General features: G+C 39.1%; 1 protein-coding gene across 1 annotated transcript; it reads right to left on the reverse strand.

Moving 5' to 3' along the window:
- Positions 1 to 13,329: 13,329 nt before the first annotated feature.
- ypel5 (yippee-like 5) lies at positions 13,330 to 17,198 on the reverse strand. The gene is made up of 3 exons (XM_088354176.1): positions 17,030 to 17,198; positions 14,859 to 15,000; positions 13,330 to 13,805 (listed from the first exon to the last, which is right to left on the reverse strand). Exons 2-3 carry the CDS (start codon positions 14,997 to 14,999, stop codon positions 13,581 to 13,583), a joined length of 366 nt encoding a protein of 121 aa, XP_088210302.1. The 5' UTR covers position 15,000; positions 17,030 to 17,198; the 3' UTR covers positions 13,330 to 13,580.

The following is a 17,198-nucleotide window of genomic DNA, read 5'->3' on the forward strand; positions in this document are numbered from 1 at the left end:
CTTATTTTAATTTTTTTTCAAAAAATTTGAGTTCTTAAATTGTATTTCTATTTTTATTTGAATTACATTTTTTATTATAATAAACGAGTAATTTTTAATTGTATCATTTTTTTTTCTTTTTTGCTGTGATAAAAAGAGTCCATTTAATTTCCACCATTATATTATTATGTGACATTGTTACGTATACACCACCTAATTATAATATTCCCTATCATTAATTATAATCAAAATCTTTTCTATCCGCCCATTTCGGTCTGATATGTTTTCTGAATGTTCCTCTAAATCTTTCTATGTTTCCCAGACTTGGGAAAAATCTTTGTGATCGTAAAAAAAAAGCCAAAGGTGACCTCACAAGTAAACACAAACGAGGATTTTTTTTAAGTTTTATTTTTTTGTTATTTTTATTTTAGCCTTCAAGCCAATATCCTTTTTAGGAATGTTGAGACCACATTGGTGGCACTACCAGACTTGGAGTGGAAAACTGTCCCCACTAATCTCGGCCCCCAGGAAAAACAAAATAAAGCCTACTTGCGTCGAATAATTAGAAAATAGCAGCTGAGAGGAAAGGTTGTTGTGCCAAGAGAAGGCGGGGCTAGAGGCGGGGCTTATTCTCGCCATGCAAGTGAAATTTGCATATTATATACCTCCCCAATTATCAAACACAGTTTAATTATACATATATTTTCAGCTCTTATTTAACTTTCCCAAAAAAAAGGTACAAAAAGCTTATTTTTTAAATATTCATAACAAAGGTATAAAGTGACATTTTTGCCTCAGATTGTTGATTTAAAGCTCCAGCGTGTGTGATATGGCGACCCCTAGTGGTGTAAAAACACTTCAGTCATTTAAATAAAAACCTTGATTCACATCATAAGCAAAAAACAATCATAAACATGAGGTTTAGAAATATGTGTTTATATGACGCAACTTGAAGGAGCCCATGAGTTTGGCGGCCATTTTGCTACTACGGAAGCCCGAATAAGGATTTTGCCAAGCTAGCTTGCCAAAAGCTAAGTGCTTTTAGCACTTAGTGGCCACTTACTGAACACAGCTGAGCCCTGTCATTCAGGCTTCTTCTACTTTTCTTCACTGTTTCTTTCTCTAGCCACTCATGTTAGCCACTTGGCTGCAGGCTACAGCTTGCCGCTAGCTGCTATAGATATTGTTAGCAGATTTTGTTTTGTCCTTTAGTGTCAGTCGCCTTTCACATCTGGTCATGCAGGTGAACATTGCTGAGTCTTTTGATTCATGCATCTCTAACTTTTCTTTGTACTATTTCCTTCTCTAGCCACTCATGTTAGTCATTTGGCTGCATGGTACAGCTCGTCGGCAGCTGTTATCGGTATTGTTAGCTGCTCCAACTTTGTCTTTCACTGTCACGCTCCTTCCGCAGCTGATCACGCAAATGAGTTTTTCCTCAGTCCCGTGATTAAGGCTTCTCGGTTTTCTTCCCCACTGTTTCCTTCCCTAGCCATTCACGTTAGCCACTTTGTGGCATGCAACAGCTCGCTGTTATTGTTAGCTGCTCCTGCTTCCTCCTTTAGTGTCACTCACCCTTCACAGGTGGTTATGCAAGTGAACATTGCAGAGTCCTGTGGTTTAGGTATCTTTGTTTTTTGTCCCCAGTTTCTCTCTCTAGCCACTCATGTTACCCACTTGGCTGCAGGCTACAGCTTGCCACTAGCTGCTATATTATTACCTGCTCCTGTATTGTCCTTCAGTGCCTTCCACAGCTGGTCATGCAAGTGAACATTTCTAAGTCTTGTGATTCATGCATCTTCAACTTTTCTTTTCATTATTTCCTTTTCTAGCCTTTCATGTTAGCCACTTGGCCGCAGGTTATGCTTTGTCCTTCAGTGTCAATCACACCATCCTGAACTGGTTGTGCAAGTGAACATTGCTGAGTCTTGTGGTTCAGGCCTGTTTTTCCCCAGTTTCTTTCTTTAGCCAGTCTTGTTAGCCAGCGTCCGGATGCACACAAAATTGAGCTTTGCTTTTGCATTTTTTACTGGCCTTTTTAGTAGCTTCTCTGGCTTTCAAATTTAGCCACTCACAGCAGCTCTGACCAACTCCAGCTATTGACTCTTTCCAGCCACTCTGATTGCATCCAGCCCACTCGATCGATTAATCCAAGAAAATTTATGCTTTAGAATGTTGCCAAATTGTATCCTCCGGGTTTCCGTAGTACTTCTTCTTTCAATGCCTCAGCTCCATCTTAAGCTACCATGACCTCTACTGGTGAATTATTACACACTGTCACTTTAAATGTATTCCACGTTGTCGCATTGTTATCGTCGCTTAATTGCTTGTGCTGGACCTCTCGAGACGGCGAGCCTCAGGTAAAGACGGTGAGTGGATGGGGGGGGAAAAAACGATTAAATGCAAGCAACTTCCATTCAAAAGTTTCCTTTTGTGTGTTTTTTTTCCACATGTAGAAACATGTTGACTTTTTTTTTAGTAGCGCTCGTTGCAGGAGAAAGACGAAGCCCTGAAAGAAGTTTTTGAGTGGGTGAGTGCGAGTCATTTTACTGTATTTATTTATCGATTGATTTTGGTTTTTAAAATGTGTTTTTTTTGGTACATTTTACATTTTTGTGTAAATTCTGTTATTCATTTGACTATTTAAACCCCAAAATCTTCATATTTACCATAAAATGAGAACAGTATTAGTGGTGTACTGATAATCGCAAAGAGGAGTGAACTCGAACAGACAAAGGGTTCGTTCAGGTGCTTGGATTTTCGATGAGGTGCTTGTAAAAGCTTGAAATTGTTGCCATGGTTCTTAGGTTAGGCCTTTAAATACCAAATTTTATCCTCCGGGTTTCCGTAGTACTTCTTCTTTCAATGCCTTGGCTCTAGTCTAAGCTACAATAACCTCGCAAATAGGAGTGAACTCCAATAGATATAGTTTGTTCGGGTGCTTGGATTTTAAATGAGGTGCTTGTAAATGCTTGAAATTGCTGCCATGGTTCTTAGGTTAGGTGTTCAAATATGGGTTTTAAACGTATTTCATGGTTCCAAGAAAGGAATGGGTCTAGAGGTATAAATTAAGGTGTAAGGTTCTTAATAGGGTATGAAACTGAATTAAGGGTTGTTGGGAATTAACTATCAAAATGTACCGTTTACCAAATAGTTCGAATTAGTTATCTGACTCCATTAACCAAACACGACCTGCATTCATCCAACAATTATGCGCGCTCGTTTCTTGAGAGAAAAATGACCAGGATAGCAGACATTTTAGAATAGAATAGAATAGAATAGAATATACCTTTATTGTCATTGTTACAAATGGGCTAGCATATTGTGACAACGAAATTGGGCATGACACTCCAGTTTTACACATAGTGAGGGTATGAGCAAGAAGATAAAGGAACAGAGAAGATAATGTTATAAAACAAGGGGAATAAGGCTATAGTTATAATTTACATGGTATTTACACAACAATGTCAGCATGTGGGATGTTACATACAGGGTTGTCGTGATAACGTTGTATCGTAACGGTTGTGCAATATTGCATTTGGTGCAAAGTCATCATGGTGCAAAAATAGTCCGCATATACATTGGTGCAAGCATAGACATCATAGTGCAAAAAAAAGGAAATGGTCAGACATTGTGCAATTTGAGCATTAAACGTAGTGCAGTCGACATGTGCAAGAACAAGACTTGAGTAACATTATTTCGTATGAGGTAGTGTTGGCACGAGTTTTCAGTTTTTGTGCGGTGTCTGTTGAGCAGTGAACAAACATAGTGCAGACAGCATGTACGTGAGTACCATTTTACATACGTGTGAGGTATTTTTTTTTTTTTTTTTTTTTTTTTGCAACAGTTTTCAGTTGTTTGTGCGGTGTCTGTTTAGGGTGGTAATGGCTGTGGGGAAGAAACTGTCTCTGAGTCTGTTCGTTTTTGCTTTGTGTGACCTGTAGCGCTTGCCGGAAGGCAGCAGGTCGAAGAGATGGTGGCCGGGGTGAGAAAAGTCCTTGACGATGTTTTCTGCTCTGCTGAGGTAGCGAGAGCAGGCAATGTCCTCCAGACTGGGCAGAGAGCAGCCGACGATTCTCTGGGCTGTTTTTATGATCCTCTGGAGCTTTTTCCTGTCTGCTGCTGTGCACCCCGCATACCACACCGTGATGCAGTATGTTAGGATGCTCTCCACTGTGGCTTTGTAGAAAGACACCTGCAGCTGCTGTTTTAGGTTATTTTTCCTGAGCAATCTCAGGAAGTGCAGTCGCTGCTGGGCCTTCCCTACCACCGCTCTGGTGTTTGCAGACCAGGAGAGGTCGTCGGCGATGTGCACGCCCAGAAATTTGAACGAGTGGACTCTCTCTACGCAGTCTCCTTTTATGATGAGTGGTGCTGGATTCCTGCTATTCCTTCTGAAATCCAGAATCAGTTCTTTTGTTTTTGTTGTGTTCAATATGAGGTGGTTTTCCGAGCACCACGTTGAAAGTGACTCAACCTCATCCCTGTATGCCGCCTCGTCCCCTTCAGAGATGAGGCCGATCAAGGTGGTGTCGTCAGCAAACTTAATAATAGTGTTTGTGGGGTGGGTCGGTGAGCAGTCGGAGCTGTAGAGGGTGAAAAGCAGGGGGCTCAGTGCACAACCTTGGGGGGAGCCAGTGTTCAGTGTTAGGGTGGGAGAGACGTGGGTACCGAGTTTAGAGACGTGGGTACCGAGTTTCACACAAAGGGCGGGTGTTTCTTTTTCCTAACAGCAGAACTAAGTGTACTCAGGAGACGGCCGAAGAAGTGACGTTAGAGTCTGTGTGAAGCCCCCTTCTGAAGTCCTTTAGCTTTCTCTTATTGGCCCACGTCTCCTGGCAAGATGGCGTATCGGCTCCTCCCATGAGCGTGCCAAGGAGTTGTTTGCGCCCACTGATCTCACAACACAGCGCCTTGATGTCTCGTTTTCCCAAAACAACGCCGGGTCGTTCTGCGTCAACAACGTCTGGGTGTGCTGGTGTGCTATCAGCCGTACGTCCCGTCCTGTAAACAACATCTTCCACCACTTATGCCTGCCGTGAGCTTTTACTGCTCATTGAATAAAGGCGCAGTCAGTAAATATCTATTGCATTAAACTCAATACATGCAACTTGTAGTCAATCGTATAAAATCCTTTATAGTCAAATGTATAAAATCCTTTAGGGTTCGGAAATGGGGTTAGGGCTAGTTAGGTGTAGGTTAGGAGTTTTTTTCTCCATATTAGGGTTCTAAACTGAATAAAGGGTTCCTAAATAGGTTTAAAGCCAGGGTTACAGTTTTAGACAGGGTTGGGCCTTAGGTTATAGCTAGGGTTATGGCTGAAAGTTAGGATTTTAACCCAATTTTAGGGTTTTGGAATAAGGTTGGGGATAAAGTTAGGGTTGGAAACTAAGGTTTAGGCCCCCGGTCTTTCGATTGGCACTGGGTTTCTCCTTTTAGTCGTACTGTGGAAATTTGAAAATTGGCTTTAAATTCCTTCAAAAGTGCCTATAAAATTGAGTATGAACATGTAGACTGAAATGTGATTGGTAGATGCACTGTCTGCAGCAGCCAATTAAATTGTTCCAAAGTTCTTTGAACGGGAACAAATTCTAATACCTGGAGTTCTGCCTCACACTGCCCTCTTGTGGCCAAGAGGCCTCACATTTATACATTCTGTCTCTTAATTGTTTTAACTGCATTGAATTATAATTATTATAAAGGAGTAGTTTGTGAAATTGAGTTTTTCCAAAAAGAATGTACACATATATGTTTTAGCAACATATTAGTAGTATTATTTTGAATTCTTGTTAAAAAAAAGTATTATCCGTTAAGGTATGGAAAGTTGTGCCCAAAACTAATACAGTTAATGTATTTAGAGCAAGTATTAATTACAATTATTTTGTGGTTTTAGTGTTCGGTACATTTTGGTGCATGTACACGTAGTTTCTATGAATTCTTGGTGAGTTTATCTTTATAATCTATCCATATAATTTATCATTTTTGTCTTGTTTTTGCATTTATTTATCATAGATTTAAATTATATATTTTTATTATACTTTTTTTGTCTTTTAGGTACAAATTTGACCCGTATCTCAAGGCATGAGGATTTTTTTCCATTATTTGGTAGAATATCATTTATTTTCCTCTTTTTTTTTAATGTACATTTTTGTTCATACTTTTAAATATGAATGTTTTTACTGATTTTCATTTTTTCCATCTTGTGTTACTTTGCTTTTATTACTATGTTCATAACATTCTATTTTTGTTTTTTTATTTTTTTAATAATTTTGTTGGTATTCATATTGCATGGTCAGGTTTTTATGTATAACATCTCTATAAAATGAATTATTCATAAAATTTTTAACCTTTGAATCATGGTTTAAAATATCATATTCTATTTTTGATGTACAATTTTCTTCATCTATTTTCTGCTCTGTTGATCCTTACTAGGATCACGGGGATTTTTCTTTATATTTTATTATTATTCATCATATATACATAGATATTTACTTCTTTGCTAGTTTAACTACTGGATTTTTTCTTAATTTTCTTATGTAATCGAATTCTTGGTGTGGTTTTCCTCTATTTTGGCAGCAAAGACCGCAAGAATGGAGCGAAGTTACGCAATTGCGTCCCTCCTTCCTCGTCTGCAAAGGTCAGGAGCTTTGAAGGTGAAGTGCGGTCCCCATAGCAACCAATGTTGTCTCCGCCGTCGCCTAGCAACGGGATGTGGAGTGATGTCAATGGAAAGCGTGCTATTTTCTCCCCGCTGACAGAATGTCATTGGCTCGCATCCTGCTAAGGGAATGGAAAATGGGGCTCCCGTGTGTGTACCCTTGGGGAGAGGGGGGACAAGGGGGTCTATGATAAGATAAAATATCTGCAGCACCCCCACCCCACCCCTGTGGCCGGATCATGATTCAAGCGCCAATTAAGGGTTCATTAGAGGGTGCTGTTTTTTTTTCTTTCATGCTTTTGTATTTGGCATCACCATTTCTGTAAAATAATTGCTTAAATTGATTATTTTGGGGATTAATCTGAGTTGTAACTCTATTTAGGTCATTATCCTATTGGTAAGACTCAGACACTAGGTAGAATTTCTATCCCAAAAGTTGGACAAATAATTCGTTTTTGATTCATCGATTAGTTGCAGTACTTCTATTTGGATCATTATCCTATGCTATGAATTTTTTTAAAGCTAAAATAGAATAGAATATACATTTATTGTCATTGTTGCAACATGGGATATATTGTGACAACGAAATTGGACGTGGCACTCCAGGTCCACATTTTACAGTGAGGATTGAAGGAAAACAAAGAGATAATGGAACAAAGAAGACGTGTGTACTGTCCTTGTTGTATAGGCTTTGTTTTCCTCCGGAGGGGGTGAGGGACAGACAGAGATGTGCGGATCCAACTTGATGTTTGAGCTTACTGTACACACATATACAGATTTTGGGAGAAATGGATCATTGAGTTGATTACTTCTTTTTACCACGATAAATCAATTGCCAGTTAATCGATTAGTTGTTGCATCTTTACAGGTATTTAGGTCATTGACCTATTGCTTCGTCTCCGTTGCAGGGTGAAATTAAGAAAAAAAACTCAAACTGAAATGGATGGCATTTATATAGTGCTTTACCAGTCGCTGAGGACCTCCAAAGCACGTTACAACATGGGCGTAATTAGCCCATTTTTTAGGGTGCTCAATCACCCCCAAATTCTACCCAGACACCCCCAAAAATTATAGCTTTTATTGAAACTCTTTCCCCTAATGAAGGATAGGAGGGCCTTAAATACGATGGGAAAAAAAGTAAAACAAATCAAAAAATGCACGGAAATACTACGCTGCTTTGAAATGGTTCAGTCTGTTTAATTCCTAGCACCCCTCTCTTAAAGATATCCCGCCCAGAATATAAATGAAGATGTTATCTTCGGATTATTGACCAAATTATGTGACATATTTGCAAAGCACTATTCTTTCCCATTGCGTTCTTATTATGGTCTAAGAACTAAATTGAGATTATATTTTTGCTTCTTTTCCTGGATAGTCTTTTCTCTTTATCCCTCTCTAAGTCTTTATTACATGTTTTACCTGAGAGTGCCAGATCTAATCTCCTTGCATTCAATGTTTTGCAGCATTCATACTAATGACAATAAAGACTATATCATATAATTCTACTTTATCATCAAATTTTGATGACTGTTTTAAAAAGTTATGAAGTTTTTTTCAATACTGAATTATTTTCGTGATGGTGATGAAACGGCTTGTGTTCGAGAACACAAAGGTAGATTATTTATTTCTTATTTTATTATTGATTTACATTTTAACCAGCCAGACACTCAAAGCTCTGAACTTAAACTCACCCCCGCTTTAGAAATACACTTCACACTTTACCCATTCACGCACCCACTCACACACCGATAGTGAGTCAGCCATGCAAGCCACCTATCTGCTTATCAGGGGCATTAGGCGTCGGGAATCGAACCTTCTTTGGTCCCAAGACAACCAAATTACCTCCTGAGCGACTGCCGCCAAGTAGTCATCTGCCTCCACCCACTGATGCGAATGCGTGATGGTTCCTTGGCTGATCACTGGAGGGAGGGAAGCATAGATACTTAAAAATTGCATTTTTTTAAAGCAGCTCAGGAGGTAGAGCGCTCGTCTCGGGATCAAGGAATCCTAGTTCGAATCCCGGCTTGTCCGTGTTACATGTCGAAGTGTCTTTGGGTAAGACACTGAACCCCTAATACCCCCAATAAGCAGGCTAGCGCCTTACATGGCTGCAAGGCTGCTATTGGGAAATGTGGAGCACATTGTAAAGCGCTTTGGGAAGTCATTGACTTGAAAAGCGCCATATAAATGCACATCTTTTCATATACACTGTCCCTTTAATTTTACTGCGATTACTTAGTTGTCGATTATAAATGTAGTATTAAAAATGGGTCCAACATTCTGCTTACCTATTTTGTGGTTATTTTAGCGCATTTAGTAAAAATAATCCGATTTTTTTCAAGTCCGATGCCCAAAAAGAATTCTAGAAGGTCGCAGCATTTTCTCACGGTCGATATCGCCCCGCCTCCTCATAGCCCCGCCCCCTCTTAGCCCCGCCCTTGTTCATTAAATAACTAAACTCCCGTCAAAACACTAAGTGGGCGGATTTCCAATGAATCGTCCTTAAAACTGTTTGTAAACCAGAACAAATCTCTACAAAACGGTTGCGAGGAGCATAACAGGAAATTAAAAGATGGTGATGTATAAACATTATTTCTTAATTTGAATTTTTTCATGTACAATGCGTCACAGCAGGCCGTTAAGCTGGTTGCGGTTCTTGACTGACACCTAGTGGCCATTGCCGCAAAAACGACATTAAGGGGAAAAAAAACTTTAAATTATCAGTTGTGAGCCGTCCATTCATTACCTGCACCGCTTATCCTCAGTAGGGTCGCGGGCTAACCATTATTTCAGTTATTTTTGTTATATTGACACAAAATATAAAAACATATTTTTTAAGATAACTGTTGTGAAACGACACAAAAAAATCTGTCTTTTATTTTGTTAACAAACAAAAACAGAAAAACTACGAAAGTACGACAAAGCAGCTACAAAACCAAACATCAAATATTATACTTAAAAGCAAAATCTCTGTGTATTATTATGCTTTCGTTCTGAAAAGAAGAAAATAATATAGAAATACTACAAAAATACTACAACAATACTTCAATACAAATGAACCCTACAGTAATATTACACAAGCACTCAATAAATATGACAGAAAATACTATTATGAAATACTACAAAGAAATCTACAAAAGTACTAAAATACTGCTTTGGAAATGCATCAAAAATACTTCTTGAGAAATACTGCAAAAACACCACTAGATAAGACTATGATACAAAACACTGCAAAAAACTACAACGATACTACAAAAATTCTACTATGGAGATATGACAAAAGTACTACAGGTACTATAGGTAAACAACAACAAAAATCTACTATGGACATACAACAAAAAAAGTCCCAAAATCCTTCAAAGAATAACACTACAGTAATGGTACGAAAATACTAAAATCATGAAATACTGTAATACTACAGCTAAACGACAAAAAAATCTACAAAAATGCTACAAAAACGACTCCAGAAATACTACTAAAAATAGAACTATGATATTTCTAGATTGAACGACAGAACTTCAACAAAAATCAGGCTTCAAAATACTTAAAAATATAAAACTACAGTAATACTTCAAAACAAATATCAAATGAAGTGTTTAAAAAAGGCACCAATCACCATATTTTGCTTCAGTTGGTATCATTTCAAAACCAAAACCACTGCTCTATTTTAAAAGAAACTTGAAAATGGCCGCTTGTTTCCCTTCATAAAAGCAAAAATTGGATCCGTCTCCAAGATGATCAAGTAATAGAGGGCCCCAAATCCATTTTTTTGCTTGGGGCCCATTAAGTCTAGGGCCGACCTTGCAGCTCATATATCTGTTGTGAAAAGAAAACGGAATTCTTGCAGGAATCGTGACTGTCGTTTTAGTTACACGTGAAAAATATGACCCGAATAGCTTTCTACCACCTCCGTAATATTGCGAAGATTCGTTCGATGCTGTCCCAATCAGATGCAGAGGTTTTAATTCATACGTATATTACTTCTCGGCTTGATTACTGTAATGTATTGCTTTCTGGTCTCTCGATGTCTCGCATTAAAAGTTTGCAGCTGGTTCAGAATGCGGCGGCTAGACTTTTGACTAAGACCAAAAAGTTTGAGCATATTACTCCTGTATTGGCCAACTTGCACTGGCTCCCAGTCCACTTAAGATGTGACTTTTGTAATTGTAATCCTGTGCAGTCCTTTGAGACATTTTTGTGATTAAGGGCTATTCTCGGCCGAGTCATACCTAAGACTTATAACATTGGTAAAATGGCGGCGCCCTCTGTTGGCTGCGGCTGCATCGGCTCGCTACAACGGGTCAGGTGTATCGACATTTCGTTCTGTGTACATTGTTACAAAGAATGACAATACAAAGGAAATTATTATTATTTATTATTATTATTATATAAATAAATGTGACTTGACTTGGTCCTGTCATATTTAGCTTCAACTAAATATTTAGCTTGTGTGAACAACCATCCACATAAGAAAAGTCTTACTTCAGGCGATTTGATGTCAATGTTTTTCCACTTTTCGATCAATTCACCTGCTAAAAATATTTAAAACGCAACAATATTCTCAGCTAATTGAATAAATCTTACTTAAAACGTTGGAATCATGTGTCCAAGTATTCCCATGAAAAACATAATAAACCTAGATGAGACCGCGCAAGAGGATTTCTTCTTCAGAGGGGGGCCTTGACAAAAAAATAATTGAAAAAAAAAAACTGACATGTGACAAATATCAGCTGACAACGGTTTGTTTAAAAGTATCTCCCCGATTTTGAAATACAGTACAGGAATTTGTACAAATTGTTGTCAAATAATCGCTCTGTATCGTACACTACTGCCCCTTAGTGGTTAGGGGAAGTGCACCGGAAAGAGTGTCATCCGCGCGTCGTCATTGACGTAAAAATAGACTAATAATATGATAATACCTTTTAACATCCTGTGAAGATAGATTTAGACGTTCTATACCAGGGGTGTCAAACTCATTTTAACTCGGGGGCCACACGATAGAACAAACATCCTGTCGGGGGCCGGACAAGTAGATTAAAGAGAAAGAAGAAGAGAGATAAAGAAAAAAGAGAAAGAGGGAGGGAAAAGGAGAGAGGGCGGAACAAAGAAAGAGAGAGAGGGAGAGAGCGTGAGAAACAAAAGATAGAAAGTCGTGAGAGAGGGGGAAAAGAAAGGGAGAGGAAGAAAGAAATCCAAAGAGAAATAGTAAGACAGAAGGAGAGAAAAGAAAGCGCGAAGGGTAGGAAGAGAGAAACAGAAAAGGAAAAAAGGAAGTTAGAGCAAAAGAAGTTAAAGACACAGAGAGAGAAAGAGACAAAGAGCAACAAAGGAAGAGAAAAAGAGAGACACAGAGTGAAAGAGACAAAGAGTGGGAGAAAAGAGAGGAGAGAAATAAAAGTACAGTGTCTTTGTGAGAGGCACCTGGCTTTGGCAACATCAAGTTGACATTTTTCAACCTGCAGCTTGTTTTTCTCTTGCGCTTCTCTGAGTGTTGTCTCGCGGGCCGGATTCAATCCCTTAGCGGGCCTGATCTGGCCCGCGGGCCGCCTGGTTGACACCTGTGTTCTGTACCAAAAGAGTAAGTGGATATGTCGATTTTAGATTTTATAACCCAATCCTTGTAGGACATTAAAATATTTCGAGTAAAAAGTCAAGTTAGAATTATTTATATAATCCTTCATCACAAAAAGTCTCAAAGAGCTGTACAGAGCACAACAACAACAAAATTAGCAAGCTATCTGGCTACTTTTTAGCTTTGTAGCTAGCTACCTTCGTACATTTTTAGCTATTTAGCGAGCTACCTACCTAGCCTTTTACATTTTTTGCATGCTATCAGGCTAACATTTAATCTTTTTTACTATTTTGGCTTGCTATGTAGCCCAATAGTTTTTTACCTGAATATGAACTTTACATTACAATATTAATATCATTTATAGAATCATATTTGGCATTTAGATTCTATGTAAACCAAGTTACACATTTAGATTTTCAATATTTTGCTTAAAATATTTCCGTTCCTCCAGAAATATTTTATTTAGCTGATGTTATATTTGCAGTCAACAATTAAAAAAAAGAATTATATTAAATCCCCAATGCGTTATTTTTGACCACTAGATGGCACTGTGTTGTAGCAGCAAGATGCCAGACAAACATGGTGGCGATCTTAGGTAAAAGAAATACAAATTTCTCCACCTGTTTTTTTTTTGGTTATCAAAATAACATTGGTACGAAAGTTTATGTATTTTTCCCCAGTGTTCAAATCATTTGGATGAAAATTATTTTGTACCTCTAGGAGGCACTAAATATACAAAGAGTTTCAGGTTACAAAGAATCGTAACAGGAAAATATTACAAAAAAATGACAGTACGCGCCGCTATTTGCGACTCCCAGTATTCCCGACGTAAAACAAAATGGCTATCGCTTAGAATCTGCCTGGCATTCAGGTGCCAATGCGTGTATACCAGCATGCTCTTCGTGTCACCGTCACGGTTCAGAACCAAGGAGAAGTGGTTCAGGTGACATAACTAGGAGGACACATCTATCTTTGAAAAATAGAATTGATTTTAAAGTTTGATCAAAAAGTGACTCCAGTAAAACATAATATGTATACAATAAGAAAATCACAATTAAAAAAATGGAATTTGTTGACCATATTTGTGCAATTTCAGAAAAGAAGCCACACAAACTCAATGGAAGTGTGTGAAAACCAGAATTTAAAACATTCACGGTCATTCTTCAAAATCAACATGAATCGGGAGTCGAATCAGATTGGAATCGTGTGGAAACAGGATTGTGCAACATTCAATTAGAACAATAAAAAAGGAAATTACTAGCTCATATCCAGGCTACGAGTTCAACTGGATCGTGGCCCTAAATCAAGCGCCAGAGTCCAAACCTCGCCCCAAAAGTTGTTTCTTCTTCTTCTTTTTTTCTGTAATTTGAGTCAGGAATTATCCGAGGGCACGTGCTCCTCGAAGCCCTCGCTTTCGCGGACTAGCGCCCTCTCCAGGATGACTCGTCCCTCCTTGTAACGCTGGCTGTCCTCGGTGGCGAACTCGTAGATCCAGCCTAGCTTACTGTTGCAGTTTTTGCAGCTGACGTCTCGGACCATGTGGCGGCCCGTGAGCATCACCCGGTCCTGGACTTCGCTGTACTGGAGGTTGACCACCTGAGGAGGGAAAATGCGGCACCCGTCAGGTAACGCGCCCTTCAAAATAAAAGCGCGACCTTCAGGGATCGTACGCGGTCGTTATAGCCATATTCGAGCACGTTTTAAAGCCCAGATGCGTTATATTTGACCACTAGATGGCACTGTGTTGTCTGGTACGTGCGAAGGCTAGCCGTACACTGCAAAGCGGGGCGGCAGGATGCCGGACAAACGTGGCGCCGACTTAAAGGTGGTAAAAGTATATTAAAAGCAAAAAGACGCAATAGAAAATAAAAGTACAGAGGCTCTTTGAACTCAATTGGACATTGTTAACACATTCTTTAAAGAGAAAACGTTTCCCTTTCAACTTTTTAAGGACATCTCAGACTACACACCTTTAAGTGGGGATTATTCCACTGTATAACAGAATTACAAATTTCTCAACCTATGATTTTTTTTTTTAATAAAGATGAACATACAAGGATAGTTCGTGTATTTTTACCTAGTATTCAAATGGATTCGTTTTTGTGCCATTGGAGGCATTACATACTACACACTGTCACCTTAAGGACTTTCAAAGCTATTAAAGGAGGAAATCCGGTGTGAATTGTGTGTTATACAGATCCACAAATGTAGATGCAATTTACATACGAAACTGTTAATGGCACTTCATAGGACAATGCCATACAAACTAATGCCTCCTGCCGTTAATCACAAGGAAAGAAGTGCAATTGGAAAGGGAAGCGGTGTCGGCATCATTTAGATGGATAGATATTTTATTCATCCCCATAGGGAAATTCGCACTTCCGGCAGTATCCTTGTGTTGAAAATAAAATAATAAGAAACAGTTAATAAGAAGCAGCCCTTTTTTAAAACATGGCAACGGTTTCAAGCAGTTACAGGCCTGTCAGACAAAATTCAAACTTTTTAATTCTCAAAAACAACTTCAAATTCAAGCATTTTGAAGGGTTTCAAGGACAAGTACAGGTACCGCGGTGCATAGATTTTAAAACACACTTTCACAGTAAACTTTCCAGAAGAGAAAGATTTCAAGACCCCGCACGAACCCCGTACCTTGTTGAAGAGGAAGGCCCTGCCGGTGGCGCCGGTGAAGCGGGTCGAGATGAGTTCGGAGCGGTTGGTGAGGATGGTGTCGCAGTTGGCGCAGGAGAACAGGCGAGTCCCGCCGATGTGGTCCAGAAAAATACGGCCCATTCTAGAAAAAGCATACAAGATTTCTCGACCAGTTAGGCGACCTTAGTTTGTTGGGTCTACTATTTTGTGAACTTCAATTTAGCCGCTTGCATTACTTTAGCACAGGGGTCTGGAACCTATGGCTCCTTTCATGATAAATCTACCTCGGAGATAGAACAGAACATGCACAAATTTACCTTTATATCTTTGGTCCGTTATATATAAGACTCCGTTTAACCTACAGTTTACAGTCAAGGTGTCACACCAACAGCCGCCGTTTGAATGTAAATCGATAAATAATCTTTTAAATAGAAGCTTGGAAAAAAAACTATTTTATTGTTGACACAGAACAAAGAGTAAATACGCAAGAGCTCTAGCAAAGCACCCAGAGCAATTTGATTGGGTGAGGGGTAGGAATGGGCGGAGCTATACGCAAAGCGCACGCATTCTTTAACTTCGCCAAATGTAAATTTGTTGGTATCCTCTTTTGCAGTATTTTGTGACATTTTTATAAGAGACCTTTGCTCGCACCTTGTTTTGAAACCACTATTCAGGACTAAAATGACTCAATGATAATAAGTAGACCAATTTTGAGTGGTATTTTGACATTGCTGTACTAAGGCTCACTGGCCTTAGGGGTTTGGCGCCCGCCCCGAGACTGGGAGGTTGTGGTTAAAGCCTCGGCCGAGTCATACCTAAGACTTAAACATTGGTACCCGTTGCCTCCCTGCTTGGCGTTCAGCATTAGGGGTTGGAATTGGGGGTTTTGCTCGTCTTGGGATCAAGAGATGGCGGTTCGAATCCCGGCTCCTCTTGTGTTACATGTCAAAGTGTCCTTGGGTAAGACACTGAACCCCTAAAGCCCCCAATAAGCAGGTTAGCGCCTTACATGGCTGCATGGCCCCTATTGGAAAATGTGAAGCAGATTGTAAAGCGCTTTGGGAAGTCTTGACTTGAAAAGCGCTATATAAATGCAGATCATTTCATAAATTTGATCATATCATAAAACGCCACACACTTCTTTGGCTCTCCGAGTCAAAAAGGTTCCAGTTAACATATTATTTTGTGTCTAATTCGCATATATACCTTTCACCAGAGGTGAATGTAGAAAACGGAGGATCGTCCTGATAAACGCAAAAAAATCCCAGTGATGGGAACAGCATTTCGGTGTATCTGATAAAGAATCTGGCTTTAAGGGACATTCAATAATTAAATTGTCAATCTTATGTTCTGTGCTGTGTTCATAGTTTACGTTGTCAATAAATTATTCTAATCATGGCCCCATAAATCCCAAAAACGTTTTTTACTTGCACTGCTTAGTTTGGGCAGGGAAAAAAAACACAATTTCATACCGAATTTTAATCAAAAATCTGGGGTGCGATTGTACACAGTTAAATACGGTAATGCTTATTCGGGCTTGCATAGTACAGCAGTAAGTTGGCCGCCAAACATGTCAGCTTCTTCTAGTTGTGTAAAATGTCTAAATCTAAAATCAAGTATGTTATTTTTTCATAGTTATTTTAGGAATTGATTTCAGTTATGTTTTACTTTATTGAATGAAGCATTTTTACATCACTGGGTGTCGCTTCATAACAAACTTTAATGCCTCGTGTGATAGCATACAGATATCCATTCAATTTTTTGACCTGATCAGAAGGTCGATAAATCCTCACAAAATGTTGGATTAATTTCCTTTAGTAAAACTACCAATAATTATTCAAATTTCTGAGGAGAATTTTTTGATTAAAGCTATATTGTGATTATTTTATGTCCCGCCCCTCCTGGTGACCTCAGCCAATCATGTTCGAATATCACGCTTATCTCATTTCTACCACTAGTTCATGTAAGATAACGTATAAAATATGCTTAAACCTCAGTTTTTTAGCTTTTGAGTGAATTTTGGTTTAAATATAATGAACACTTGTAGGAATCGAGCTTTTAGAGCGTGAAATGAGAGAGTGCGACGGAAGCTAAAGCCGCATTAGCCGCTCATGCTAGCATCGGACAAAAACGACTCCAACGGTTTTGAAAGCGCGTCGGCAACTTCTTACCTTCGTCAGCCAGGCCCTCAAAATCCTTGAGAAAAAGTCAGGGTGGATTTAGTTGCGTTTTAAGTCGACATTCGTCGTCGAATTTCGGTCCGTCGCCGCTTTTGTTGTCGCTCTTCAGCTGTTCCCAATGTTGTGGCCCGCTGCACGGTGTCAACATCCGGTGATGACG

Source organism: Urocampus carinirostris, chromosome 15 (assembly GCF_059441175.1).
Source record: "Urocampus carinirostris isolate Australia breed hairy pipefish chromosome 15, RoL_Ucar_1.0, whole genome shotgun sequence".
Classification (NCBI taxonomy): domain Eukaryota; kingdom Metazoa; phylum Chordata; class Actinopteri; order Syngnathiformes; family Syngnathidae; genus Urocampus; species Urocampus carinirostris.

Excerpts from the sequence above, each read along its gene's own strand:
- ypel5 (XM_088354176.1), bottom strand. The coding sequence starts at position 14,999 with ATGGGCCGTATTTTTCTGGACCACATCGGCGGGACTCGCCTGTTCTCC. Across the intron at positions 13,806-14,858 it reads GGGCCTTCCTCTTCAACAAG|GTGGTCAACCTCCAGTACAG; the intron begins GTACGGGGTTCG and ends TTCCCTCCTCAG.